We start from the raw sequence: 27,490 nt of genomic DNA on the forward strand, positions 1-27,490 counted from the left end.
TCTTGCACACGTGCCTCGCTCAGCACAAGCAAATGATGTAAAAACTTCCACTGGATGACCTTTGTCTTGGATCCCCAAACCTAATCATAAGTACACACATGAAAATGCGCACACATACCCTTTTAAAATCTTTCATTAGAAGAAAGGGGAGACCATCTAGGGAGGGTTTTTCTCTTACTGAGATGGGGGCATGTCTTATTAGTACCCTTGTTAAAGACAAAACTTAACCAGGGAAAGGGAGTGGCTGCCAGCCTCCCAGGTGGACAGAGAGAGAAAGTCTCCAGTGTGGCACAGCGAGGTCAAGACTCAGCATAAAGAGGTGGAAACATGAGATTAACTAAGGCCGCACTGAAAGAAAGAATCTGAAAATAACCTCTTCAACTTACAAAACAAAAGGCACATCATCATTCAACTTCGAGAGCTTAGCAAACATGGATTTTCACTTACTCAGAATTCCACATTATTTAGCAAGAGCCATGCCACATACTCACAACCTAGCATAGCTAGAAAAACACAAAACACAAAGCCTCACGATGCTTTGTGATGTTACAATAGAATTTAACAAAAAGTTTTCACTGTTAATGTGAAGAAAAAAATAGCAACAGAATACAATTATGATGAAATGAGTTTATTTCATCTATATGTTTAGTTTTTGTGTATATCGAATTAAAAGTAAATTAATTTACAATTGTACTTATAGTATAAAATTTTATATTGATAAAGTTACTTCTACGTATATACAGGAGAAAAACAAACAGATCAACCGATGTCTGTAAAATGAAAATATATGCTGTATAAAGCAACTGATATTTCAAAATTTTTGGCGGATGAGATGAGAGGAGCTCATTTGTTTTAATCCTCATGTGATCAAAGATATCTGTGGAAGATGACAGCAAGTTAAGTACTGCGGCATAGCACACAGTGGGTAATGAAAGAAATCAAAGTCCTCCGAAACCTCTCACCCTTGGGCAGAAATGCTTTCAGTTCCTGGGGAGGGGGTGTGATGATGCTGGATGAAGCCCAGGAATAGAGCAACCCCATTCCAGAATTTTGCTGCCTTTCTCCCCCCTCTACACCATATTTTCCTTTGGGAAATGTGTCATCATCTTCCACCACCCAGACACAAGCCACTTCATACTGTGCATATCTCAGTGGACCTGTAAATGACTAATGACAAACCCTCAGCCCAGAAGTGCTTCTGACGTAGTTCATTGTGCCTCATCGTTGATCCAGGCTGGCCCTTCTCATTTACACTGAGACACTGGCTTGGCTTTGGTCACTAGGAGGTGCAGTCCTTGCTAAGCGGGTCTGGACAAAGCTACGTGTTCCATAAAGAAATGTGGAATGACGGGAAAGGCTACTGGAGGGCAGAGTGACTCCCTGCAGATTGCAGGAGGCAGCATGGCTGGGAGAAACAATGTTTGCTTCTCAAGAGGTATGTCACAATGGCTCCAGGTCACTTGGCTCTTGACCTTCGAGGCTGAATGAGGAGGGACACCCAGTGGGATGGGCACTGGGGTATGTGCTTGAGGAAGGTTGATAAAGCCTATCAGTGAGACATCAGGGTGAGCCACAGAACAAAGCAATCAAAAGGGATGGGACTCTTATTCCCAAACTCAAGGACAGACTGAGAGCTAGACCTTGAGGAATGGAATGAACAAGTGGAGATGGGGCCAGAAGCATGACAGAGCCGGGGAATGCTGTAGGCGGGTGACAATGGGACAGTGGAAGGCAGGCAAGGGTCAGGACCATCTGGCCAGTGAGGGAAGAGGCCACCTGTTGGTTATTTCTCTCTCCACCCCCTCTCCTTCCCACAAGGCATTTGAGCTAGTGGAATGGAGAAAAACAAAAAAGGGGAAACTAAAAAAACATGAAGACAGGAAGAAAGAATGAAATGCAAAGTAAAAAAGGAAAAATGAGAAAGGATAGCAGAGTGATGCTTATGTGGCTCTGAGGAGGAGCTATGGGCCCATGAGAGAAGAGGGTGAGAAAACACCTAGACAAGGACAGACAGGAGCAGAGGCAGAAGCTGAAGTCATAAAACAGAAGACCGAGGAGCCAACAGCCCCGCTAGACTTTGCTGTAAGTGCCCTTGAAGGTCATCTGGATGCCCCTCCTTTTCCAGATGAGGAGATGGGGGTGGGGGTGGTAACTTGGAGAGCTTGTTTCTTTGCTCTGTACCACAGAGTGATGTGGACCCAGTGGCATATGCTGTGGAGAAGGTTCTACGCTGGAGTGAGCTGTCCAGGTGCCCCCCAAGGCTTCTTCCTCCTAAGTCCCCTGGTATTCTAGGGTTCTAGGTATAAGGGTGGTCTCTGTATCTTTGCAAAAACTCACAATAGCCTCACCTTACAATGCCTAAAGATACGACAGTGAGATTACTTTAAAATGAACACGTTGATGGCAGTGCTATTTGCAACAGCCAAGACATGGAAATAACCTAAATGTCCATCAACAGATGACCGAATAAAGAAGTTGTGGTATATTTATACAATGGAATACCGCCCAGCCATAAAAAGAATAAAATAATGCCATTTGCAGCAACATGGATGGACCTGGAGATCATCATTGTAAGTGAAGTAAGCCAGAAAGAGAAAGAAAAATACCATATGATATCACTCATATGTGGAATCTAAAACACACACACACACACACACACACACACACACACACACACACACACACATACACACACATACACAAATGAACTTATTTACAAAAGAGGAACAGATTCATAGACAGAAAACAACTATGGTTACCAAAGGGGGGACGGGGTGGGAAGGGATAAATTGGGAGTTCGAGATTTGCAGATACTAACTACTATATATAAAATATATAAACAACAAGTTTCTTCTATACAGCACAGGGAACTACATTCAATATCATGTAGTAACCTATAGTGAAAAAGAGTATGAAAATGATGTATGTATATGTATGACTGAAACATTATGCTGTACACCAGAAATTAACACATTATAAACTGACTACACTACAATAAAAAATAAAAAAATAAAATGAACATGTTGAATGTTCATCCAGATGACACTGCCCTTCAAAGTAGTCTACACATTGTGGCTTCTTATACTGACACCTGCCTAATACAGTTAAGTTAACAAATGAATTGTGGCTATTATTGCTCAAACCATTGGTACCCAGTATGGAAAGACACAAGGAAAAGACAAACTAATGAGTATGAAGACATGTTGTTTTACATCTCAAATGAATTATCAGTGTTGCTCATGCTGCTCACCAGACATGACTCCAGTGCCTTTGGCTCCAAAAAGGAAAAAAACCCACCCTCAAGTGATAGGCTTTCCACTTTGAGGAGAATGTGTTCCAGCTCCTAAAGATGACCCCAAAAGAGATGCACTAGGAATATTCTGAGCAATGAGAACATCCTTGGAACACATGCCCAGGCTTTTGAGGTGGTTACTTTGAAGGTGAAACACTCTTAAGTTCTGGAGTGGTTGTGGACAAAAAAATTGGTCACATGATTCTCAATGCTCCTATGTAACCATCTGGGGAAAAAAAAGAAGCCCCTGATCTTTCTGAATCTGTTCTCAAGGGTGGAGATGAGTAAAGAGCGAAAAGGACCTGGAAGGTTCTCTTCTACCCATTTCCCGTGGCGGCGCCTCCTCAGCGGTGCTACCCTCAGCCTGTGGCTTGTAGGGAGGACGCCCCGTTGACCTGCCCCCCACCCCCGGCCCAGGCAAGCAGGGTCCTGGGAATGCAGGGCTCATGGACAGTGTGCTCTGCCTCCTGGAGACCCTTACAGTCCTTCAGTTAACCAGCCAGTGGATACCCTACTTATTTCTGAGAGGCATTGTGGATTGAGAAGGAAAAGGAGATGTCTTAAAAGTAAAGCTGTAAAAGAAATAGACTCACAGACATAGTAAACAAACTTACAGTTACTGGGGGGGAAGGAGGTGGGAAGGGATAAATTGGGAGTTTGAAATGTGCAAATACTAACTACTATGTATAAAATAGTTAAAAAAACAAATTTCTTCTGTATAGCACAGGGAACTGTATTCAATAACTTGTAGTAACCTATAATGAAAAAGAATGTGAAAACAATTATATGTATGTATATGTATGACTGAAACATCATGCTGTACACCAGAAGTTGACACATTATAACTGACTATACTTCAATAAAAAATTTAAAATAAAATAAAAAGAAATCTGCAAAGGAAAAAAACAGTACAGCTGTGAAGAAGCCTTTGTTCCTCTCTAACACTCACAGTGGAGCATGGAGCTAAGCAGAATGTGAGATCCTACGACAAAAAGAGGAGACAGAAACTCACATCGGTGACCACAGGGTTGGCCTGCTCAAGCGTTTGGAGAACCATTGGAAAGGCCTCCTGCTCTTCTGGCCTGTCCCTTCAGTGGTTCTCCTCTCAGTAAAGATATGAGCTCCCAAAAGAAACTCATGGCTTTTTGAATAAAATATGAAAACTAGACAAGTTCCTTAAGTCAGTCAATGAATATGAATGAGATGCCTTTTGTATGACAGGTGCTGGGCAAGGTGCTGGATTTTAGCTGCTTTTTCCAAGTTACCAAGATTGAACGATTTTCATAGAGAGTCTGCCCCACAATCCAGAAGTTTATCTAAGTAAACTACATAAACTATGTTTTGTCTGATTTCTAAATCATTGCTAGATAGTTCTTCTGAATAAGAATGCTCTAGAAAGCTAAATCTCCTTTGGCAATCCCTTCCCAAACCTCCCCCAATTCCCATCTCTTATTGCATTAACTCACAAATACACGCTCACTGGGGAATGCACGCACAAGCATGAAATCGGCTTGGGCTTGGTGTCATGAACTGCACAAGGCTTGCATAAATTCACAACAGACCGTGTTTACTTTTCTATCATCAATTATTCCTTGTTTTTGTCTATAAACTAAAGCTTCCCTAGTTTATTAAATCACCAGTGAGTACAATTAAGAGATGGAACCTCCGCGTGTCATGGTGTTTTCTTCAGCTAATGAGGCCCATGGACTTGTAGATTCATTCACGCAATCTTTTGTTACTCGTGTGCTTATGTGACCAAAGCCAGACTTACAATGACACTGAAGATTCTCCCAGGACACCCTTTTGTGTGTGTGTGAGGTCACAAGAATTTTAATAGTTTTTCATGACAGGGTTGATGAATCTGATGGCTGCGACCTATCTGAGTCCTGCATTTGTATGCGGTGTCTGTTCCTCTGCCCTAATGTAGTGGAGCTGGGCTGGACTTGCCAACGTCAATTTGTATTGTAGGTGTGGTTCCTGCCTGGATGAGCTCTGTTTAAAAGAGGATTGCAGAGTTGGCTTCATCTCAAACGTCTGTGTCTGATTCACAGACATCTGTGTCTCCCTGAGAAATAATGTTTTCACAACCAGAGCTGTCCAACGGAGAAATAAGCCACTTCCTATGGGAGTGAACGCCTCCTAATGGGATGCGGTCAGGCAGAGCCATTTCTCAGGGCTGTAGGGAAGGCGTTCCAGCACTGGATGGGGAGGTAGAGCCTTCCTGAGGTTTGAGGATGCTACAATTATAGGTTATGGTGGAGGTAGCCTCCGGTCATATATGCTTACTGTAAAATGACACCCAGTGAAGGTCGGGTATTTCCTAGTGAGCTGTTTGGAGAAGCAAGGCTTTGGTTGTGTTCCAAAGTAGGATCCAGTAGAAGGCATTTGTGCTGGCCTTTGCGATGAGCATCTAGTACGTGGCTCAGGTCATGTGGTCGAGCTACAGAGCAGAGAATGGTGGGCTGACGGCCCTGAGCAAGTCTGAGTGGTACATTTAGACCCTCTGGACAGCAAGATGCCCACGCTGTCTGCCATCACTACCTAATCAGCTGCTGAACAGCACTTGGCTCTCAGATGCATCTCCACTGCTCTCGCCCTGTCCTCTCCATATCAGCTCTGGGCACAGCACACTGACCTGGGGGCTGGTGTCATTCTTTAGCTCTGCTTGCTGTCTTTTCCTCTGGAGGAAACCAAGCTCAACGCCAAGCGGGAGGAGAACCCCAGGCTCTTTATGCAGGATTTTAAGAGCATAGGTCTGGGGCCCTGTTTAGGAAAACAAGAGAATGAAGAAAAGCAAATCCTCCTCTAAAAATATATGCTTTTGCCCAGAACTGCTTCTCAGTTTGGGAATTTCCTGCAACCTGGGAGAGCGAGTGAGCGTTCTTCTCAAGTACAGCGATTTGGTGAAGTCCATGTGTGATCATACCACTGTAACCACAAAGGAATTTACCACAGGAAGTGTCCCAGCTGTTACTTATTAGCATTAGAACAAATTACACAAAGCAAATTGTTAGCAGACATGTTTCCATAATATTTAACTGGTGGCAATAGATAAGAGCGATTCTCTTTCAAGTAAATGCTAGATTTCCAAAAATTCAGCTTCCAATTGTCCGCAAAGGAATCGTCTTCGATTAGGCTAGTGGCTGGAGGGAAGGGGACTCCGGAAGCTGAGGCTCCCAGGGCTCTTCCCAGGGCAGCACCGGCGGGAGTTGTGTGAGAGGCGCCACCAGGGTGACATCACAAGGTGGGAACAGGACTGCTTGTACCTCTAAACAGCTGACCGTCTGCTGGGGTCACAGCTGGGGTTCTCAGCATGGTCCTCTCATGCCATGGAGACTAAGGCACATGGCAAGACCAGAGCAGAGCTGGGCAGTGACTCAGTTCTTGGAGTGTGTTTGTGACAACAAATAAACCACACCCATGGGCAGGTGTTCATCCCTCTCCTTAACGAAATATTGCAGTTTCCAAAAAAAACACACACTCCTTCCCAGTCCCCTGTCTTATTATCTGAGGTTTAAGGAAAAAAAAAAAAAAGTGAGTCCCATCTCCTCCTCCCCTAAGCCCATCGGAGAAGACTTAGAAAAGCACCAGGTCAGAGCAAACGGCAGGCAGCACTCACCTTCTGCTCACACGGAGGAAACCTGGCTAGTTCTTTGGAAAGAAAGCAGAATATCTCCGTCTTTCAAGACCTTCTGACAATGACTAAATTCAAGTCCCTGGTCACTTCTGGGCATTTCCAACAATCTTCGGAGCTATGACAAAATTCTCCTAAAACAATCTCAGAAAATAAAAAACATAATTTTAATGTTTTAAAACATAAGAACTATTCCACACATAAATACAAAAATAGGATATTGTAGCTTAAAGGGTTGGGGCTGTTAGAAGAGACCCCCTCTTACTGTCTTCCTAAGACATTTGTAGTTTTGTCTTCCCCAACTCGCAGTTTCCTTCCTAACCGCAGCTCAGTGTCCCTCCCCGGCGTATTTCAGTATCCTATTTGGTTCTGGTGAGGTGCTCTCCACTCCTTTTTCCTGCTGAAGGGAAATGATGGGGGAGCGGTGCAGCTCTGGCGGGCACTAAACGAGGCTCCAGACGGCTGGTCCTGCCCCGTGGGCTTCCTGGCTAGGCTTGTCCCCTCAGTCACACGGAGTGGAGTCCTGTCAGCCAGCTCCTGACCTGGGAAGGCCCAGAACCCCAGAACCACCCCCCAGCAGCCTCCAGGGCGCACCCTACTGGCATTAGAGGGGATACCCAGTAGTAACAGCCTAGAGTGGGTTCCACCTCTGTGCCACAAAGCTGGGGAAGCCTTTGACACCAAGCAAATCCAACAGCCGATACACACCTAGCTACTTCCTAAGGCTCTTCCAACTACAGTGTCAGGAAACACACACACACACACACACAAAATGCACATCTTTTACCTGAAGTCTTCACAAAGGGAATAATGTGCTTCATTAAATATTTAAAATGCCTTAGGCAATAGAACTGTCTCTAGACTTTTTTTGTAAAAGTGTTTAACAGACAAGTGTAATTGGAAGTGTTTGGAGCATGAACACACACACACACACTCTAATTTGGAATTATGCTAAACTGTATCATTATTCGCCACAACCCGAAGCAAAGCTACTGCCGTGGAGTAACGAGCACCACGTCTGCACAAGAGCGAGGCCCCCCAGAAGAGCTCCCAGTCGGATGGGGTGACACACGTGGCCTGACTCTGTAAGGTCCGTTTAGAGGAAATGGCCTGGCATGTTTTACATTTGCTGAGCTATTTAGCTGCCTGGTTTGACAAGATTTTTGAAAGGGGTGAAAATTAATTATAATTGCAGTATTACAACAATAATGTGGTGGGCTAATTGCATTTCAGTGCAAAAACAGGCAAGGAAGAACTTCCTGCCTGGGTTATTCTCTGATATGGCAACATTCATCTTAAGAGTAAGAAGATTTTTAAAAAGTCAAACCTTAAATATCATGGCTTCAGCAATCTGTCCCACTTAAAGTTTAATGCAAAATGAGATAGCACCTCCGTAAGAGCAGATCCCACGAACGTGGACCCAGTTTTTCTTCTACACTTGAGATGGCAAAATCTCTCTCCCCTGAAAACCACACCAAGCATCTATCTGATACTGTTTGGGGATGATTTGGATTTGGGGGACACCAATGTTGAAGTTTTTAATCCTGAAGGGACACTACTGAGAATGGGTAGGAAGTTTTGAAAGTCTCTGTATGAGGTATATGTTGATGGAAGAGGCACCGCAAGTTTTAGAGGACTGAGAAAAAGGAGGAGAAACATGGTTGCTGTGGGATTTCTGGCTCTTACTGTTTTCACATTGGCCATTCTGAATGCATAAGCTATCCATGGGTTTTTGAGGGAGACTCTAACTCCAGACCAGCAGCAAGCATTTCACAATTAACCGACTTTGAGGGACAATCTATCGCTTAAAAATCTTGAGGACTCTGTCCCAAGGCCTGATTCAGGGCAGTTTTGTCAGGTGCCGGAACCAACATTCAGCTCTTCCATGACCTGGTAACTCAAGCTCGGTTCCCTGGGCACTTTTAGGACATTCTCCTCTGTCCCTTCTCTGTTGTGCTCTAAATCCAGCCACCATTTGTGTATCTAAAAAGGGTTTTTGCTATGACGTGCTTTCTCAAATATCACTCATCAAAGTGGGTCTAATGGCACGGCATGGAATTCTTCTTACGATCCTTGCCTAGGTTCTGTATGATTTACAGAGGATCAACACACAAATCTACCCAGGGCTGCACTCAAGTCTGTACAGGTCCTGTCCTGCACAAGGGCAGCTGGTGGAGGGGTGAGGGGGCTGAAATCCCACCTGGCCCCACTCACCAGCCGAGACCCCTGCCAGGCTGCCCACCGGGAACGGTGTGCTTTTTCTAACTTGCATTTGGGCCAGGGGAGGCCCTGAGTTGTCCTTGATCCTCGCCCTCCCAGAGATCACAAGGTCCTCCTCACCTCCAACACTACAGGTGCTTTTAAAGGAAAATGATATGCCCACAGCAAAGGACCATCCATTTTGAAGATATGTTTCCTGTTAAGTGAGAGAGGAAGGGAAAAAGAGACAGGGGAGGAGAGAAATGAAAAGGATAAGAAGAAAAATGGAGATGAGGTTGCCCTTCTGTCTCATAAATTGTGGATTCATTGTCCTTCCCTGGACACAGCTGCAAAGGAGTAGAAATCAATTTTTTTTCTATTACTCCAAGGTGAGAAAGGAAAACCTATTTGTAAATTGAATTAAACCTCATAATAGCATGTCCGTGTATTTGCTGAAGATGGAAAAATTAACCGCAGATACAACTATACAGTCCTTCAGTGTGACTAGAAATCAGCACTCTCCCATTTCAAAGCTTAGTCGAGACATCTTTCTTCTTATTCTTTTTAAGAAACACCATGGCTAAATGTCACTAAGACTCTCCCATGTGCCAACACATTGACACTTCAGTAAGGACTCTGGAAGGGAAGGAACTCCAAAGCCCCATCTGGGAAGAACATGCTTCCAAATTCTTGCCTTTGCTGCATCTCAGTCAGTCAATAATGATTGGATATGAACTAGAACCTTCTAGAAGAAGGTGATTTCTTCCCAAGTTGCAATCTGTGGTGCTCACTGGGAATAAATTTCCCATGTCTGTGTAGGCTAGATCTTGTTCACAGAAACCCTACCCATCCTCTGGGTACTGAGTATCAGGCTACTGCAATGAGGGGCCTGAAATTTCATCAGCAGTCTGCCCTCTAGTGGGGCAACACAGTACTTCAGATAACTGGGAAAAGAAAAGAATTTTTTTTTTTCCTTCTTCTCTTTCAGAGAGCAAAAGAATTCAAGTTTTCCAGATAGTGCAAAGTGAGGCATTTATCCTCAGAAGACAGCTTTCAGAGCTGAATCAGGCAAGGCTCACAATGATAGGTCCCCAGGTCCGAGTTAAAGACAGGTGGTGCTGCAGAGATAAAGGTCCTTCTAACATCACTGGAAGCCTCAAGGGTCCTCTTTGAGTAATAACACTCAGTTCCCCACACTCTCATTATAAAAGTAGGACCCACCCTACAAGAAACCAACCTACCAGGAATGTTAAAAATGATAGATTTGGGGGATAATTTTTTGGCAAATCACTAACACAGAGGAACCTTTCAAAAGGGCCATGTTGAATTTTTTTTAAAGGCAAAGATGCACGAGTTTTATAAAAAGACCAAGTCTTTGTGGTTGTTATTTTTTTCAGAAGAGAATCTTTGCGATGAAGGCTGATGTTGGTAAGGCTTCAGAAGATGATCTTGAGATCTGTTGTCTGGATTTCACTTCTATCCTTTAAACATCTTCAGAACTTGGCTTGCTTCAGTTTATCAATATGGTAGCAGAGTTTCAGTGCAGGTCCCAGCTTCAGGCCCAAGTATTTCATGATCATGTCACTCTTCAGTAACAAGAGGGCATTGCCATCAATCTCCTGATGGAACAGGATCAGAGAAAAGAAAACCCAGAAGGTGGTCAGAGTAATCAAATAGTGGCTATGGTTAGAGTATGGTCAGGAAATAAGATAAGGGGATACGGACTTACTCAGATGCATATTCTCTTAGTTCCGAAGCAAGATCTTAAGAAAATAAATTAAAGCCCACAAATACTATGTGCTCCTCTTCCCAACATCTCCCTGGGGTCATTCGATATACTGGATCTTTCATATCCCTGCTCTCTCCTGATGGAAGGAATCTAACATAACACCAGCCACTGTCCCAATATACCATGTACGATGTTTATCTCCTTATCCAGTCTAGGGCTAATGGAACAGGAAGTGCCCCCTGGACTGAATGTTTGTGTCCCCTTCATCCCCTCCCCAAATACATATGTTGAAATCCTAACCCCTTAGTGATAGTATTTGGAGGTGGGACTTTGGGGAGTGATAAGGTCTGAAGGTGGAGCCCCTTGTGAATGGGATTGGTGTCCTCAGGCAATGAGAAGATGGCAGTCTGAAATCCGGAAGAGAGCTTTCCCCAGAAGGTGACCTTGCTGACACCCTGATCTTGGACTTCCAGCCTCCAAAACAGAAATGATTTGCTGTTATTCATAAGCCAGCCAGTTTATGGGACTGTTACTGCAGCCTGAACTAAGACAAAGCATCATCCCATTAGATCCTGGAACTAGCGGTTATCTTTCCATTCCAGGTGCTCATCTAAGGCCCTGACTTCTATCTGTCATCCTAATCTCTGGTTTCTTTTCTCAGTAAGCTCACCCACCTTTAGCTGATTACCAAATTGCTAATGACACTCTATAAGGGATTTGAGGTGTTTTTTCGTCTCTGTCAATAATACTAGGTAGCACATGCACCTGCCTCATCAGAGGGCTTAGCACAATTAACTATTAAGGGAATGTCAATCCTCCGAGGTCCTGGTATTCCTCCTATTTGTCTCTGAAAATGGCACCCCTCCAGACTGCATGTTAAATTAATGAACTAAGTAAGGCTGGGTTTCCTCCTTCACCTACACTGCTATTTTCAGATTACTAGAGACAAAGGGTAGAAATCTGGGGTGCTCAGTTGGGGAGAAGAGGCACATACAGGACTCATATAACGGCAAGTGTCACCAGCCCCTCTCATTCCTCTATCCAGCCAGTCAGCACTGACGCATTGCCTACTCCATTTCATTCACTCTCCATGTCCATGGCAAAATGGCAGACTGGGCAAAGCTCATCTGTGGACCCTCCCAGGGTCCTCATTGCCTAATGTTCTCTCTTTACCCCACCTCCTAGACTTCCACTGTCTCCACTTCTCACTCAGGAAGGAGGCCAGACTGCTCCCACCCAGATCTATCTGAACACAACCCCTCTCTGGTGCTTCTCTCAAGGCCCCGCTGTTAGCCGAGGTCACGTATATCCAGAAGAAAATGTGAGTGTCCTCTCCAGATCTGAAAGTATGATTTCCATGATTTTCACTTCAAATAAAATGAAAGACAGGAAGGAAAAAAAATAATAGTAACTCCTGTAGACAAGAATAACGCTCCCTCTCCTCCCCACAAGAGGTCTATGTGCTAATCCCTGAAACCTGTGAATATGAGCAGTTACCTGGCAAAGGGGAATTAAAGTTGCAGATGGAATTAAGGCTACGAATCAATTTATCCTGGATTATTGGAGAAGAAGGGAGACAACGCAATCACAGGATCCTTAAAAGTGGAAGAAGAAATCAGAAGAACCAAAGGGCTGGCAGCCTAAGAAGGACTCAGCTTGATGTTGTTGGCTCTAAGGATGCAGACAGGGAGGTAGGAGCCAAGAATGAGGGAGGAGCTAGATGCTGAAAAGGCAAGGAAATGAATTTTCCCCAGAGCCTCCAGAAACACGTCAGACCCATCAACACCTTGGTCTTAGCCCAGTGAGACCCCTGTCAGACTTCTGATCCACTGAACTGTAAGATAATGAATTTGTGTGGTTTTAAGCTACTATCTTTGTGGTGACTGGTTATAGCAGCAAATCTAAAACTGACATAGTAAGCTTGGCAGGTAAAGTATGAATTCTTACCTTTTAAAAAATTGTATCATCTTTATATATTTTAGAATCTCCTAAATAATTATACAAATACCTGCTAGCTGAAGGCTATCTATGAGCCAGGTACCATGCTAAACATTTGATGTGCATTTTCTCATTTAATTCTCAAAGCAGCTTAGGAAGAGGCACTATTAAGTTTGCTGGCATACTGTAGGGGTGCTATAAATGTTTGTTGAATGCACAGACGGACGGATGGGCAGGAAAACAGACGCTCCCGAAAAAGGCCGAAGTGAGTGAAAAGATGGGACAAACATCCCTTAAAAACAAAACTACGTGGTGGTTCTGCTCTGAGAAAAGTGTGCTTCCATCTGGCCTCCCTTGGGTGCCCCCAGGGCATAGTGCAGGCGCCCCCACCCCAACAGCTCCCTGACCCTCCCCCACCATCCTCGCCCACCAGGCCCACCACAGGCGTACGTGCTTCCGGAAGAGCTCCACGTGGGGCCCCAGGGCCTGCGGGTCAGCATCTTTCACGAACCAGACCACGTCCTCCACAGACCAGGTGGACGGGTTCCTGCTCCTTGGCCGCCGGGCATCCTGCCCTTCCGGAGAAGGGCTTGAGGCTGGATGGGGAGCACAGAGAGGGAGGCCGTGAGATGGTGGGCCAAGGGCCTTAGCGCCCCACTTGGCCCTGAGTGACCTCCTGTGACAGAGAAAGGCTCCGAATGCCTGCTCTTGCCAGGATCCTGGAGCACCAAGGCCATTCCTAGAGGCAGCCCCCCGCCTCCACCTGTGTGGACGTTCTCTGCTCTCCTGGGCGCTAGAGCATTGGGAAATGGCTGTCCTTCAGCAGGCTGAAATGCTGATCCATGTTAGAGTTTCAAAGACCCTCCTGCTCAGTTCTGTCTCAGTGGGCCTGGGTCTCCTGGAACCGGGTACTTGGTGACAGAGAACCCTTGCTCCGAAGAAGTTCCAAATAGGCCTCTGCGGTGCTGTGAGGCCAAAATGACTTCAGGTCCTTTCTGCCTCCGCTCGTGTCACACTGAGACAATAAACATGTGGCAGAATGGAGGGGCATTTTAGTGCTTGTCGTGGGTCTCTGCCACCAGGCTGTGGAAGCCCTGTCTGTGAGATGTCTGTGCCTTGCTCTGCACGTGCAGAAAGAAGACGTCGCTGTCTCACTCACCGCTCCACCTTCACACTGAGTGCCTCCAGCCCTCCGTCTGTCAGAGCACTCACTCCAGTCTCCCAACTAGACGGGGGAGCCCTTGACAACAAGAGCCCAGTCCTGTGCCTGGTCTACACCTGGTCCCTGATCAGTGACTGCAGCATGAGTTGCATTGTTGCATCAATGCACTTCCCACATGGCAGATTAAAAGGTGCAGAACTAGTGAAGGAGGAAGGGTAGTGGATCAGAGGCCTGGCAATATTTAAGGGGTGACTTTTTCTCTGTATGTCCCAAACTAACTCATCCTTTGTCCAGAATCAGCTTCTCTTCCTATCTCTCATGTTTCTAAAACCTCTACCTCCTGCCCCTTATTTGCTCCCTGCATTTGAGTACTCTGAAGCTCTTGGAATAATGCCTCTCACATTGGCCCCTTCCCTTCCATCCCTGCTTTCCCAACCCAGGATCCTCTTACTCAACCCCTGCAAAGGTTTTCTAACAGGTATCCTCACCCCGGGCTCCCTTCCTGCTAGAGCAAAACTGCCACTGCCACATGCTCTCCCTAGTTCCAGCTCCACCATGCCCCTTGTGAATACCCCTCGCCTGTGCACTGAGTCCACATTCCAGTGCAAGGTCAAGGGCTCCCTTTGGTCTCAGTAACATCTTTCCTGCCTAGATGGAGGGAAGAGCAATCCTGGCACTGCCTGTGACTAACTATAAAATGGCAATGCTCTCCACCTGGAAGGGCAAGTGAGTTTGGAAATAACGTCAGGGCTGGGCCTGTGGCTGGCCTGCATGAGATGGTCCGCAGAGGGAAGGAGGTGCATTGCCTGCCTACCCACCCTCCTGCACAGCCTGTCTGGGTACACTGGTTGTGACTGAATGTTCCCCCAGCACCCAGCTTAGCTGGTGCTTTTGCTTCTCTCTGGAAGGTGTTTACCCTCCCTCCTTTTCAAAGAAATTCTCTAAGCCATCGAAGCCCTGGTAGACCCCTTCATGTGCAGCATCTCTGTGTCCTGCCATCTGGATGTCGCCTTGCTCTACCTTTAACCCCCAAATCTTTGCTTGCTCTTCTCTTAAGATGCTCTCTACATTCTGCCTTATATTAGAAGTGTGCATGTGCTTGTCTGTAACCTCCAGTTAGTTTTAATTTCTGGAGAATGATCTTTTTCAACTTTCCCCTATTCATTCCACAAATATCAACAGGGCATCTCTTCTGTACCAGGTCCTGGGCAACGTGTTTGGTGAAAAATGGGATCCTCTCATTACAAGGTTTATAATCATTGACTCCTCCGCAGTTCCAAGCAAAATATTTGTACATATAAGTCTAATGAACATAAAACGAAAGAAACAGTACAAGTAACTCTTACAAAAAGCTTTGTGTAAGTAATCCTTAATCCTATTTTCATCTGAGCAATGAAGCAGCTTCCCTACAGAATAATTCTAAGTTAGAAGCTGAGAAGCCTTCACTTCCATTTCCCTCCTTTAATCTCAGAGTGCAGTGGTTTTTTGCTGTCTCTTTTTTCCCTCTTCTTTTCAACATGTTTGAGAAGTGCATGGGTCTCCATTAGTGCTGAGAAAAGTACAGCATCACGTTTCTGAGTCTGTCCTAAACACATAATGTTTGAGAATTGGGATTTCTTTGAGATTGTCCCTGCCTTTTCCTTGCTGGACCTGCAAGGGTCCCCTAAGGTGGCACGGGGTGGGGTGGGGCACTTTGCCAGGAAACTGTTCATGCACCCCGGGGCCATCTGAATGCTGATGCATGCTTATTAGGCATGATTTCACTGCATTTAAAGACATCTGCACTCAACACAGGGAGGAGGCATCACGGAAATCGCATTTGCCTTTGGATCCCGCCCCATCGGAGCATTGGTGGCAATCAGGGTGATAATAGATGCTCTGATTACAAAGGCGGGACATCTTCAGTGCCAAGAATGATTTTAGAGTGATCAGAGCAGAGGTCAAATCTAATTCCCTGTGTTTGACAGGAAGGAAAAACACCAGACCGACTCACAGCCTCGTTCATGGAGCCTAAAGTCCTTCAAGTAAGATCAGGGAAATACCTTCCCATGAGCCACAGCCATGGGGCTGAGGACGAGGACTGGCTTGTCTTTATGGGGGAGGCTTTCCAGGTGATGAATGTGGAGGGATGTGGCTCTGCTCCAGGTGCCTCGCACAGGCCGTGGGCATTTTCACTTTCCCAGGCTGGAGCAGCAGCAGCGGGGCCTGGCTGGGGGGCCTCTCTGAGGGGCCAGTAAGGTCAGTCATACAAGACAGAGAGCAGCCGGAAGCCTGTTGCACCTCAGGAGCTGCTCAGGATCCAAAGCACATCAACTCACTCTAGAAGGAAGAGAGAGGGAACTTTCCAGCGGCATGGAAGCGGCAGGGCCTTTGCAGTGGTCTGTGCTCACAAAGATAAGTACACCAGCCCCTCCAGCTGCTGCAAAGGTGTCAGGAAGACAGATGGGTCCAGCCTGACGCAGCCAGGCCAGGCAGATGGGACTGGTCAGCGGTCAGACATGATGGATGTGAAACAATGTTGCTCCTAAAGGAACAGAGCATGCAAAGCGCTCGCCAACCTCCTTTGTGGGAAGGTGGCATTCTCCAGGGAGGAGACCATCGTGCATGGTCAGATCTGTTCACTGGGCGCTGCCAGAGACATGTGTAAAGTGAAACCCAGCTGTGAACGGATGTATAATGAAAGATGGTGGTGGCTGTTTCTAACACTGAACTCACATTCACCAGGAATAGAGTGACTATGAATCAGTGTCTAAAGCAACCCTAGACATCTTCACAGCACAGGTTCCTGAGCTGCTGCCTGTGAGTCGCCCCCTGTCTCACACATACCCACCAGCACATACATAATTTCCTTTTGCTCGTTCATAATTCAGAGAAAACTTTTTAGCTGACAATAGAGTCATGGGGAAGAATGGAAGGAACAATGAGGTGTAAATCAGAAGTTCCCACCACCCACCCGCTTTGTGAGCATCTCCGGTGTGAAGTAAGGGAGCTGGGAAGGATATCTGAGGTCCCTTCACACCACAGGATGTCCCAGGCAATACTACGGAGCTACCTGCTCACACATTTGAAGCCCTGTCAGTGTGTTCGTGTGAAAAGCACGGTGAATGCAGAGCCAACAGCCAGGACTGGAGCCCCTTCCTGGCCCTAATCATTCTATTCTCTGTGGGCCTCAGTTTCTTCATCTTATTTCTCAAGAGTATTGTAAGAATCAAGTGAAGATGTGGCTTTGGGCTGGAGCCTGACAAGAAGCATCCTGAAGGGAAGCCCATTAGTCTCCAAAAGGGGTCCCTCGGGGTCCTTCAGTATTGTTGACAACTGTCCCTCTGGAAATGGACGCTGTCAGAGAACAGGACCACGTGTCCTGCTCACAGCTCCATCCTTAAAGCCCCTGGCATACTGTGCTCAGGAAGTATCTGCTGGCCAGGACTGAACAAAATCTCTGAGTCTTGGTTGTCTTGCCTGTCAGACACCTACCATGTTGTGAGGATTAAATGGGACAATGTGAAGCATTAAACAGAAAGACTTACTCAAAAAGTAGTTGCTATTCTTCTTATTACACATCATTCCATAAAGGCCAATAGATTTGTCTCCCTATATCCTGTGGCCATCAGCTCACTTCCCTGTTCAGAAATGTCTGATTTCCACAGAGGACAGAAAGTCCAATCTGCTTGACACGAATCCCAAATCTCCCAGCGTACTTTCCCTCAGTGTCCCTGCACAAACTCTTTTCTTTCCTCAGAATGAAAAAGGCCTTGCCACGCCTTCACTCATTCCACCGCCTCACAAAGAGTGCTATCCCGGTTCTTCTTTTTCTGGCTGAGCAATTCTCTATCCATCCGCAATGCCATACCCTATGGAATCAAACTCCAACCCATGGAAAGCCTGAGGGTGGGAATAACAATGCCAGCTTCACTTCAGTTCTGAAGCCTGGACCTACTTGTGGCTGGGAATTCTACAGCATGTCCTGTTAAATGCAAAAGTCAGGAAGCTTTGTTATCCAAAACCCCGTTATCATTCTTGGGGATTATATCTTGGATGAAAGACAAAGGAGAGCTCTCCAATTTTCACCTGAGTAGCAGCAAAAAACGGGAACATGTCCTGTGAATATACCCCCTCAGAGTCCACTGGCAGAGGCAATGAGCCTGATAGATCAAGGCAGCAGGAGGCTAGGGTAAGTATTCACAGGGAAAGAAGCCTGGGAAGTTTGTCATGTCACCGATACCTACTGTCCTGCCTGCAGCCTTAAGCCATTTTCTGGCTTCTGTGGTTTTAAACCATTTTGATTTGCACCATGGGGGAAAATCCACTTCTGGGTCCCTTCCAGGTTTATGACTTGGGTCAAACCTTCTTTAAGAGATACGGTTTCTTAATATCAACTGCTTTCACTTGGGATGCAATTTCAGAGCAAGACTGAGCACTTCTTTGGGCAGAGGGAAAACTTAACAGCTCTCCAGAGAGCCCACAGCTGGCACCCGGACTGGCAGCTGGGAGACAAATAGGTAAGGAAACCAGAGGTTTTCTCTCCTACTCTAATGTACTGTCACTCAGTTCAGCGTGGTTTATCTCCGTGGTTTCCAGATGTGTTTAGCTGTGCAAACTCTGTTCAAGAAACACAAATGTGGAACCTTACTCTGCAAATGTGAAGAGACCCTGGTTAAAGAGGGTGGTGTTGGAGTCCTGTCTGCCCCATCCCCTCCCTGTGCTCCCCTGGAACCTCAGAGGGACCCCTTGACACCCCCTGAAACCAGTGAGCATGGTTTGAAAACCCCTGAGGCAGTTTTGAAAGACACAGGCTTTAGAGCCAGTTGAAGTCAAATCCTGGCTCAACACTGGACTGACCTTCTCTTGATCTTCACTTGCTTTATCTGTAAATTGAATATAATAATACCTTCGACAATAATATATATACCTGCTATAATAAGAAGTTATAAAATACAACTTATAACAAGTTGTAAGTAATGTGTGCAAAGTGTCTGACCCATAGTAGGTGCTCAATAAACAGCTATTTAGGATATGTCTCGAACAAGCAGGCCCCTTTCCTGGGGCTGCAGAGGATTCAAATACAAGTGAGAGACCTCAGGAGGCTGCGAGTCTGGCTCCTACTGTGGGACGGGGAAGAGGAAGTACTAGAGATGAGGAGCGAAGAGCCACAGGAGGAAACAGGAGGGAATGAACATTTCTAATCAAGAGTGGCTGAGACTGCCAGTTGCCTGCCCAATTTTTTCCCACTTCTTCCTTTGCAATAGAAGCCCTGATTTCCAGTTAGGATCACGACTGATTAGAATTGAAACCATACTTCCCAGCTTCTCTTGCAGTAAGTGGTCATGTGACCACATTCTGGCCAATGAGATGTAAGCAGACGTGGAAACCACTTTCAGAGATTCCAGCACCACCCTCTGTCCTCTTACTCTCCCCAAATCTTTCCTCTGTCTTGATGCTAAGAATATGTATGGCCAGCTGGCTCTTTCTGGATCTGTGGTTCCATGAACCATCCTGAAGAAGGCACTGATTAAACGGAATCTTTGGAATATCAAAGAGTTAATGCACCTACAAAGGGTGAATAATTTCATTTTTCTTCAGTGTATCACAAAAGCTCAAAATGAACTTCAGCTGTTACATCCTGCAGCACTTTACTCCAAGGAGCCTGGGTGGTGTGTGATTTTGAACATCCCACAACCCTGTGGGGTCCTGCTGATTATAAACTAGTCTAATTTTCAGCATGTCAGGCAAAAGTTCTCGTGACTATTTCTAAGTTGTAAAAGAGACAATCAATACTCAGGTTACAGTTAGTGGTTTGCTTGGAGTGGAAGGCGGCAGGCGCTGGTGGGCTCTGTTTCTCTGCCCTCACCCAAGATTCTGAGAGGCACAAGTCCGGCGCTAGCAAGGCTCTCCTGGGATGCAACCGAGGCTCCGACAGAGAGGGCTTTCTCAGATCCCCCATGGCTGAGGGAACAGTGCCCTGCCTCTTGGAACTGCCACCCCTCCTTGGCCAGCAGAGGCTCATCTGGTGTGGTGAGGCTCTTTGAGGGGAGCGTGTGGAGGACTTTGGATCATAATAAATAGCTCATTGCTGTGGCTGTCAGGGCTATGGATGGACACCTCCAAGGCTCGGAACAAAAATGCCAAGAAGACAGTCAGCCCAAGGAAGGCACCAGAGGGGCAAGATGAAGACTCCCTGACTCCCTGGCCTGGGGCCTCCATCCTTCAGCACTTCTTCAGTGTGGGGTTGATGGGCTACGATCTACTGAGGGGTGGTTCACATGATCTGTGACCACTAACACTTACTGAGCTCTTATTAAGTCCTAGGTCTTGTACTAAATACATATTGAACTTATTTAATCCTCCCAACAAAACTATGCGGTAGGTGCTGTCATTATTATTCCAGTTTCACAGACGAGGAACTGAGGTACAGAGAAGTTCAGGCTTGCAAAAGATCACAGGGTCAGGAAGTGGCATATCCAGGATTTCAGTCTGGGCCGTCTGGCTCTGCAGTCCATGTGACTATACCTTCCAGCCTCTATTCATTAACAAAATACTGAAGCTTGAAAATGTGTTTTTTTTTTTTTTAAGAACATAAATCAAAATGGATGCCAAGCCATCCTGAGAATGACAGCACTTTCAGACACTGCATCCCAACAAGCTAACTCTAACGGGTGAGGCAGACGTGGCATCACAACCAGCACGGGGGCAATTTTATCTAACTCTGGCTCTGCCCACGTATTTGTGCCCTGCAAGAGTCACCCACTGTGCAAGAGAAAATGCTTTACCAACCTCTGGTTCTTCTCTTCCTGGCACAGAGCTAGTCTACACCGCTCAGACTCCCTTAGAGTTAAGCGTGGTAAAATGGCCAGCTCTTGCCGACAGAATGTGAGTGGAAGTGGTGGGTCACTTCCAGGCTCTAGGGAAGTGCATGTGCCTTCTCCATTTGCCCTTTGCTTTCTACCTGCCAGAGGCACAGGCGTGGAGGCTGTAGGGAGAGCAGAGCCACAGACAGACAGATCCGGGGTCCCTGAACCAATCAGGAACACCCACCTTGGATGCCTGCATAAATAATAAACTTCTGTTGTGTTTGAGCCGCTGTGCATTTTAGATTCCACTATCCCTACACCTAGCCTACTCTGACACACCATCTTCTTTGCTTACGGTCAAAGGTTGAAGTCAGCTGCCTTCAAGAGCAACAAAAATCCATGAAGGGGTTTGTGGAAACTTCTAATTCTCCAGTGTTCCCATGTTCAAACAGCAGCCCCCCTACACACACACACGCACACACACACACACACACCGTCCCTCCACATTTGGAGGTCTCCCAGGGCAAGGGCAGAGGAGGTTAGGTCGTGGGGAACCCGGGCAGGCAATACGTTACCACATCTGTTTCCTTCGAGAGAGGTCCCGTTTCTCTTGGGGCTGCAGCCAGGGGGTCTCAGCCCAGGTGCTGAGGGGCCTCCAGAGGACATGGGGCTCATGCGGGGACCACCGGCAGTGGTGGCTGAGCCTCCCCCCAGGTGGCCGTCTCCGGAGTTCTGCCTCTTGCAGTAGAGCGACGAGGAGGCGGGCAGGGAGCCCCTGTGGCTGAAGGCGGAGGCGGAGGGATCCACGCTGTAGCGGTGCATGCCCGCGGGGCTCACCCGGCACTCCTCGGCCGTGGCTGTTTTCTCTAAGCAAGAAGGCAGGACATTCAATATCACTAATTATCAGAGAAATGCAAATCAAAACTACAATGAGGTATCACCTCACACCAGTCAGAATGGCCGTCATTCAAAAATCCACAAATGACAAATGCTGGAGAGGCTGTGGAGAAAGGGGAACCCTCCTACACTGCTGGTGGGAATGCAGTTTGGTGCAGCCACTACGGAAAACAGTGTGGAGATTCCTCAAAAGACTAGGAATAGACTTACCATATGACCCAGGAATCCCACTCCTGGGCTTGTATCCAGAAGGAAATCTACTTCAGGATGACACCTGCACTCCAATGTTCATAGCAGCACTATTTACAATAGCCAAAACATGGAAACAGCCTAAATGTCCATCAACAGGTGACTGGATAAAGAAGGTGTGGTATATTTATACAATGGAATACTACTCAGCCATAAAAACCGACAACATAATGCCATTTGCAGCAACATGGATGCTCCTAGAGAATGTCATTCTAAGCGAAGTAAGCCAGAAAGAGAAAGAAAAATACCATATGAGATCGCTCATATGTGGAATCTAAAAAACAAAAACAAACAAAAACAAAGCATAAATACAGGACAGAAATAGACTCATGGACAGAGAATACAGACTTGTGGTTACCAGGTGGGTAGAGGGTGGGAAGGGATAGACTGGGATTTCAAAATTGTAGAATAGATAAACAAGATTACACTGTATAGCACAGGGAAATATACACAAAATATTATGATAAATCACAGAGAAAAAAATGTGACAATGAGTGTGTATATGTCCATGAATGACTGAAAAATTGTGCTGAACACTGAAATTTGACACAACATTGTAAAATGATTATAAATCAATAAAAAATGTTAAAAAAAATTAAAAAAAAAAGAACGAGAAAAAAAAAAAAAAAGGCAGGACAGAGAAGCAGAGATCAGAGAGCAGGCAGTTCAACAGGCCACCCGGCACTCAGTCTTGGCAAAACTTTTCCCAGCAGCACGGGGCCCATCTGTGGGGATGGGCGATGAGATGGAATGGACCTCACGGCATATTTCCAAATAGCTCGCCTCCTCAGATGGACACCTGCCTCACCAAGGAAGCATATCGTAGGAGGGACTCAAAGATGTGTCCCTCCATGTTCAGAGGAAAACGGGATTATCTTGGTTATCGGTGACTTGGACATAAAATTCAAACCAAGCTTTCTTCTCCTCCATGGCTCTGCCGCTCCGGCAGTCTCTGCCAGCTTGTCTGAATCTCCCTGCTCCCTCTTCTCTTGCCCAGCACCACTGCCTCCCCTACTGGGCCCAGGATTCCTCGGAGAGATCAAGCTGGAGTAACAGTGTTCCAGAGCTGGAAGAAACAGCTTTGGACTGGGTACCAACACACATGTGATGCTGCTTCCTCCCTGAACTTTTAGTCACAATTCACATGAGGGGAGGGACCTTCCACCAAAGATAGCAAACTGGGGGCACAAATGCTGATCCGGTGGCCCCATGGCCACATGTATAGGTCTACGTTCAACTGATTTCCAACAGAGGTGCCAAGATCATGCAAAAGGAAAAGAATGGTCTTTTCCACGACTGGTGCTGGGACAACTGGATATCCACATATAAACAATGAAATTGAATCCTTGCATCATACCATGTAGAAAAAATGAACTTGAAATGGATCAAAGACCTAAATATCAGAACAAAAGCTTATAAAACCCTTAAAAGGAAACATGGGGGTAAATTTTCATGACCTTGTGTTTAGCAATACATTCTTAGATTTGACACCAAAAGCATGAGCAACAAAAGAAAAAAACAGATCAACTGGGTTTATCAACACTTAAAACTTTTTAATTTTGAAAGATTCTATCAAAAAAGTGAAAAGATAACCAACAGAATGGGAGAAATTCCTTGCAAATCATATACCTGATAAAGAGAACTCTAGACATTCCCTTGAAGAAGATATACAAATGGCCAATAAGCACATGAAATCTTGTTCCAAATCAATAGTAATTGGGAAATGCAAATTAAAACCACATTGAGGTACCACTTCACAATCACTAGGATGATTATATTCAAAAAGCCAGATGATATCAACTGTTGGTGATATTGTAGAGAAATTGGGACCCTTATACGCTGCTGGTGAGAATGTAAAATGATGCAGCCTTTTTAGAAAACAGTTTGGCACCTCCTCAAATGGTTAAAAGTAAATTCACCATATGACCCAGTAGTTCTCCTCCTAGAGAAAGCCCAAGAGAAATGAAATTTCCACACAAAAATGTATACATGAATATTTATAGAAGCACTATTCTTAATAGCCAAAGGTGGAAACAACCCAAATAGCTATCAATTGATGAATGGATAAACAAAATGTAGTATATCTATACTATGGAATATTATTCAGGCATAAAAAGGAATGAAGTACTGATCCCTGCTACAGTGTGAATGAGCCTTGGAATGCTATGCTAAGAAACCAGGCCACAAAAGACCACATACTAAATGATTTCATTTGTATGAAATGCTAGGGTAGGCAAATCTATAGAGACGAAAAGTAGATTAGTGGTTGCTTAGGACTTAGGGGTTGGGGGAATAGTGGGGGTTCTTAGCTAAAGGATGTGTGGTGTTTGAGGTGTTAAAAACTTTCTACAATTGACTGGGGCAATACTTGCACATATCCATGAATATACTAAAAACCATTGAATTGTACACTTTAAATGGGTGAATTGTATGATATATGAATTATACCTCAATAAAGCCATTTTAAAAAGGTCATTGCAAAGGCCCAATGTTTGGTTGTGAACACATTCTTGAGAGTGTTGTATGGTCAGGTCCGACACCACTTTGGCCACTAGGACACAGGGAATCTGAGCAGCAAAAAGTATGCACACTCTGTGCCTCATGCTTTGTGGCTAATGCAGTGCTGCACGATGACTTCAGGAAACTGGAAGTCTGCACCTGCACCTGGATGGCCCCTATTGCATCTTCCCTCGGGGTCAGAAGACATCAGCAGGAAGGACCTGGCTATTGAACTGTATACTAGGCTGCTTCCTGAATGGACTGAGGAAGAGGAAGACTGACATTTACTGAGCACCTACTATGGGGCAGCACATTCCAAACCAGTGATCAGGAAAGCTGCCATCACATTCCCTTTGTTGGAAAGTTTTCATTCTCTGGGATACTAATCCTTTTGGTGTCCCCAGTGGCAGGTGCTCTGGTATATATGAGGAAGCTACTCACAGCGTCTGGCATGGTGCTTGGCACACAAAGGGCACTAAATAAGTATTTATTAAGTAGAAATTTGGGCAGTAAGGCTGGTGTTACACAGAAGATACATTAAAATTCAGATTTTAAAGGATTAAATATAAATGCTTCATGTTAGATGTATGATAAACAATGAAAAAAGGACCTAACTAAAACATTCATTCTATTTATTAAATATTTTAAACCCAAATTAAATATGCCTATGTAATTCTGGTAGTCTAAGGTAGAAATGCAGATAGTTCACCAATCTGCACTATAGCTGGAAAATACAGATGCAGATGGAATATTGTTCTCCTATGACAATGTGGGGAAATGGGGAACAAGGGAGCATGGATTTTATTGGCTTAAAAACTGCTGACAACCATGGGTGAGATCAAAGGTAGTAAAAGCCAGCTTCTGGGCTATGATCCAAACAAATTCATCGGAAAGTAAAATCGACTTGAGAGAGCATCAAGCAATAGTCCTCTACCCAGCAAAGGATGCACCCATGATTCCGAAGGCAGCCAGGTGCACGGCCGTGGAGGCCAGACCACCAAGCCCCAGCCGTGATCCTGCACAGCCTGTAGCTCCCAGGAATTCTGGGAGTGATTAGCACGTTCAGGTGCACACACCAGGGTGCTGTTCAGAATTGATGAGACGCATCTGCTCAAACCTGCTTAAAACAGCCTTTTCCTCACCTTTATAAATAGCAGTGCGCACACTGACATCACACCTGAGTGTAAAAATGACTGATACAATGAGGGCCATCATCATGCAACCATAGGGCTGGAAAGGCCCTTCACAAAGCACCCAGCCCAGCATTTTCCCAGGTGTTAAATGTGTGCCACTGGTGGGACAGGAATGATTTTTGGTGATACTTTGGTCTATTAGTTTCCAAAGGCTGCAGACACTACCACAAACTTGGTGGCTTAAAACAACAGAAATATATTGTCTCCTAGTTCTGGACACTCAAGTCTGAAATCAAGGTGTCGGCAGGGCCATGCTCTCTCTGCAGGCTCTAGAGGAAGATGCTTCTTTGCCTCTACCTGCTTCTGGTGGTAGCCAACAATCCGTGGTGCCCGTTGGCTATAGACACACCACTCCAATCTCTGCCGCTGTTGTCACATGGGATTCTCCCTGGGTGTGTCTGTATCCAAATTTCCCTTTTCTTATAAGAACACCAGTCATTGGATTAGTGTACATAATCCAGTGTGAACTCATTTTAACTTCATTACATCTACAAAGACCCTATTTCCAAAAAAGGTCCCTTTCACAAGTACCCATGGTTAGGACTTGAACATATATCTTTTTGGAAGACACAGAAACAGGTAAGCGTTATTTTTTTTATAGTCATATATTTTAGAGTACAGCAATAAAATATAATTAGCCCATCAAACTATATTTTAATGATAAGGTATCACTACTTAAGATGACTAAAGGCTAAGACTAAACAAAATGAATCCATTTAAAGGAATTTCCTGAGGAAACACTTCTATAGGTTTTACTTAAATATAGCAAAAACTGTGACGGTGCCTTGAGCTGACCCCAACTCTTCTTTTCAGGCAGGGTGGTGTCTCAAGAGGAAAAGAAAGTAAATAACTGAGCCTCTCACTGTACACTGGAAATTGACACAACAATATAAAATGACTGTAATTCAATTTTTAAAAATGTTTAAAAAAATAACAGCCTCTTATTTTAAAGTTTCCCCAAAGAGATTTTACAGCTTCCTCACAGTTAGGTCATTGTGCCACAAATCTCACTGCCTGAAACTTCTTCCTTACATCTAACCCCAATTCCTCTTACTTCAGTTAAAAAGATGGCTGCTGGATACATACCCTTTATAATTAAAACTGTTAAGTCATCCAACATGCAGGTAAGATGAACTATAGGTATGCAGAACTTCTAGCAGCTTAAGAACTTTAATAAAATGTGTCTCGTGAATTGTTTGTTACCTAAAACCACTATTTAAAGTTGGTAAAAAAGAAGGATCAAATCTATCCTTGTAGAGAGGTAACTACACTTTTCAAGTGTTCTGTGGCTACTGGTGAGTGAACACCAGATGGGGCCAGCAGACCTGGGATCGTCCAGCGTGAGTGCCCTGCACGGATCTAAGCCCCGCACACAGACTCGTGGCAAACCACAGGGCTGACAGATTATGACGTTTCTGGGTCCTTTTCTCCTAGAGTTTTAGAAAATCCCTTCTCATTTGAAATGAGCTCTTTTGTCACCCTGGCACCTCTCCTTAAACAGGTGGCTCCAACCCAGATTCTATTTAAGGCCGTTTCACCACTGTGGACACCAGCTTGGCAAAGCAGGGTAAACAAGAGGCACTTCATGTGCTTCTCTTCTGTGACCCCCCCGCCTCTGTCAAAGACACTGAGGATGCCACTCATAAATCATTAAGTCGTTCCTCCAGAAAAAGGAATAAACTGCTCTCGTCCAATCACAAGAGCATGCTTAAATAAAAAGGCACATTCTAAGAAGCCTGCCACAATTTTCAGGGTTTAATGTCTCAGGAACTTTCAGGAGAGGCTGATGTGCCTTCTTCACCATGGCTGATCTGTTTGTGGACTACAGTTTCCTCCAGCTGCTATGTATAAAGCCTGCCTGTGAGGCCAAAGAACACTCTAGAACAGTTCAAACCCACTCAAGCCTCAAA

The 27,490-nt window shown here is 45.4% G+C and overlaps 1 protein-coding gene across 2 annotated transcripts in view; it reads right to left on the bottom strand.

Moving 5' to 3' along the window:
- Positions 1-10,442: 10,442 nt before the first annotated feature.
- Positions 10,443-27,490, bottom strand: part of SCML4 (Scm polycomb group protein like 4) — a 114,769-nt gene continuing 97,721 nt past the window's right edge. For both annotated transcript variants that reach the window (XM_072966297.1, XM_015240418.3), the window contains 3 exons: positions 21,318-21,608; positions 13,243-13,388; positions 10,443-10,744 (listed from right to left, as the gene is read on the bottom strand). In XM_072966297.1, the coding sequence (XP_072822398.1) occupies positions 10,619-10,744; positions 13,243-13,388; positions 21,318-21,608 (563 nt within the window). In that variant the 3' untranslated portion in view covers positions 10,443-10,618. The remainder of the gene's footprint in view (positions 10,745-13,242; positions 13,389-21,317; positions 21,609-27,490) is intronic.

The sequence above is a fragment of the Vicugna pacos genome, chromosome 8 (genome assembly GCF_048564905.1).
Source record: "Vicugna pacos chromosome 8, VicPac4, whole genome shotgun sequence".
Taxonomy (NCBI): domain Eukaryota; kingdom Metazoa; phylum Chordata; class Mammalia; order Artiodactyla; family Camelidae; genus Vicugna; species Vicugna pacos.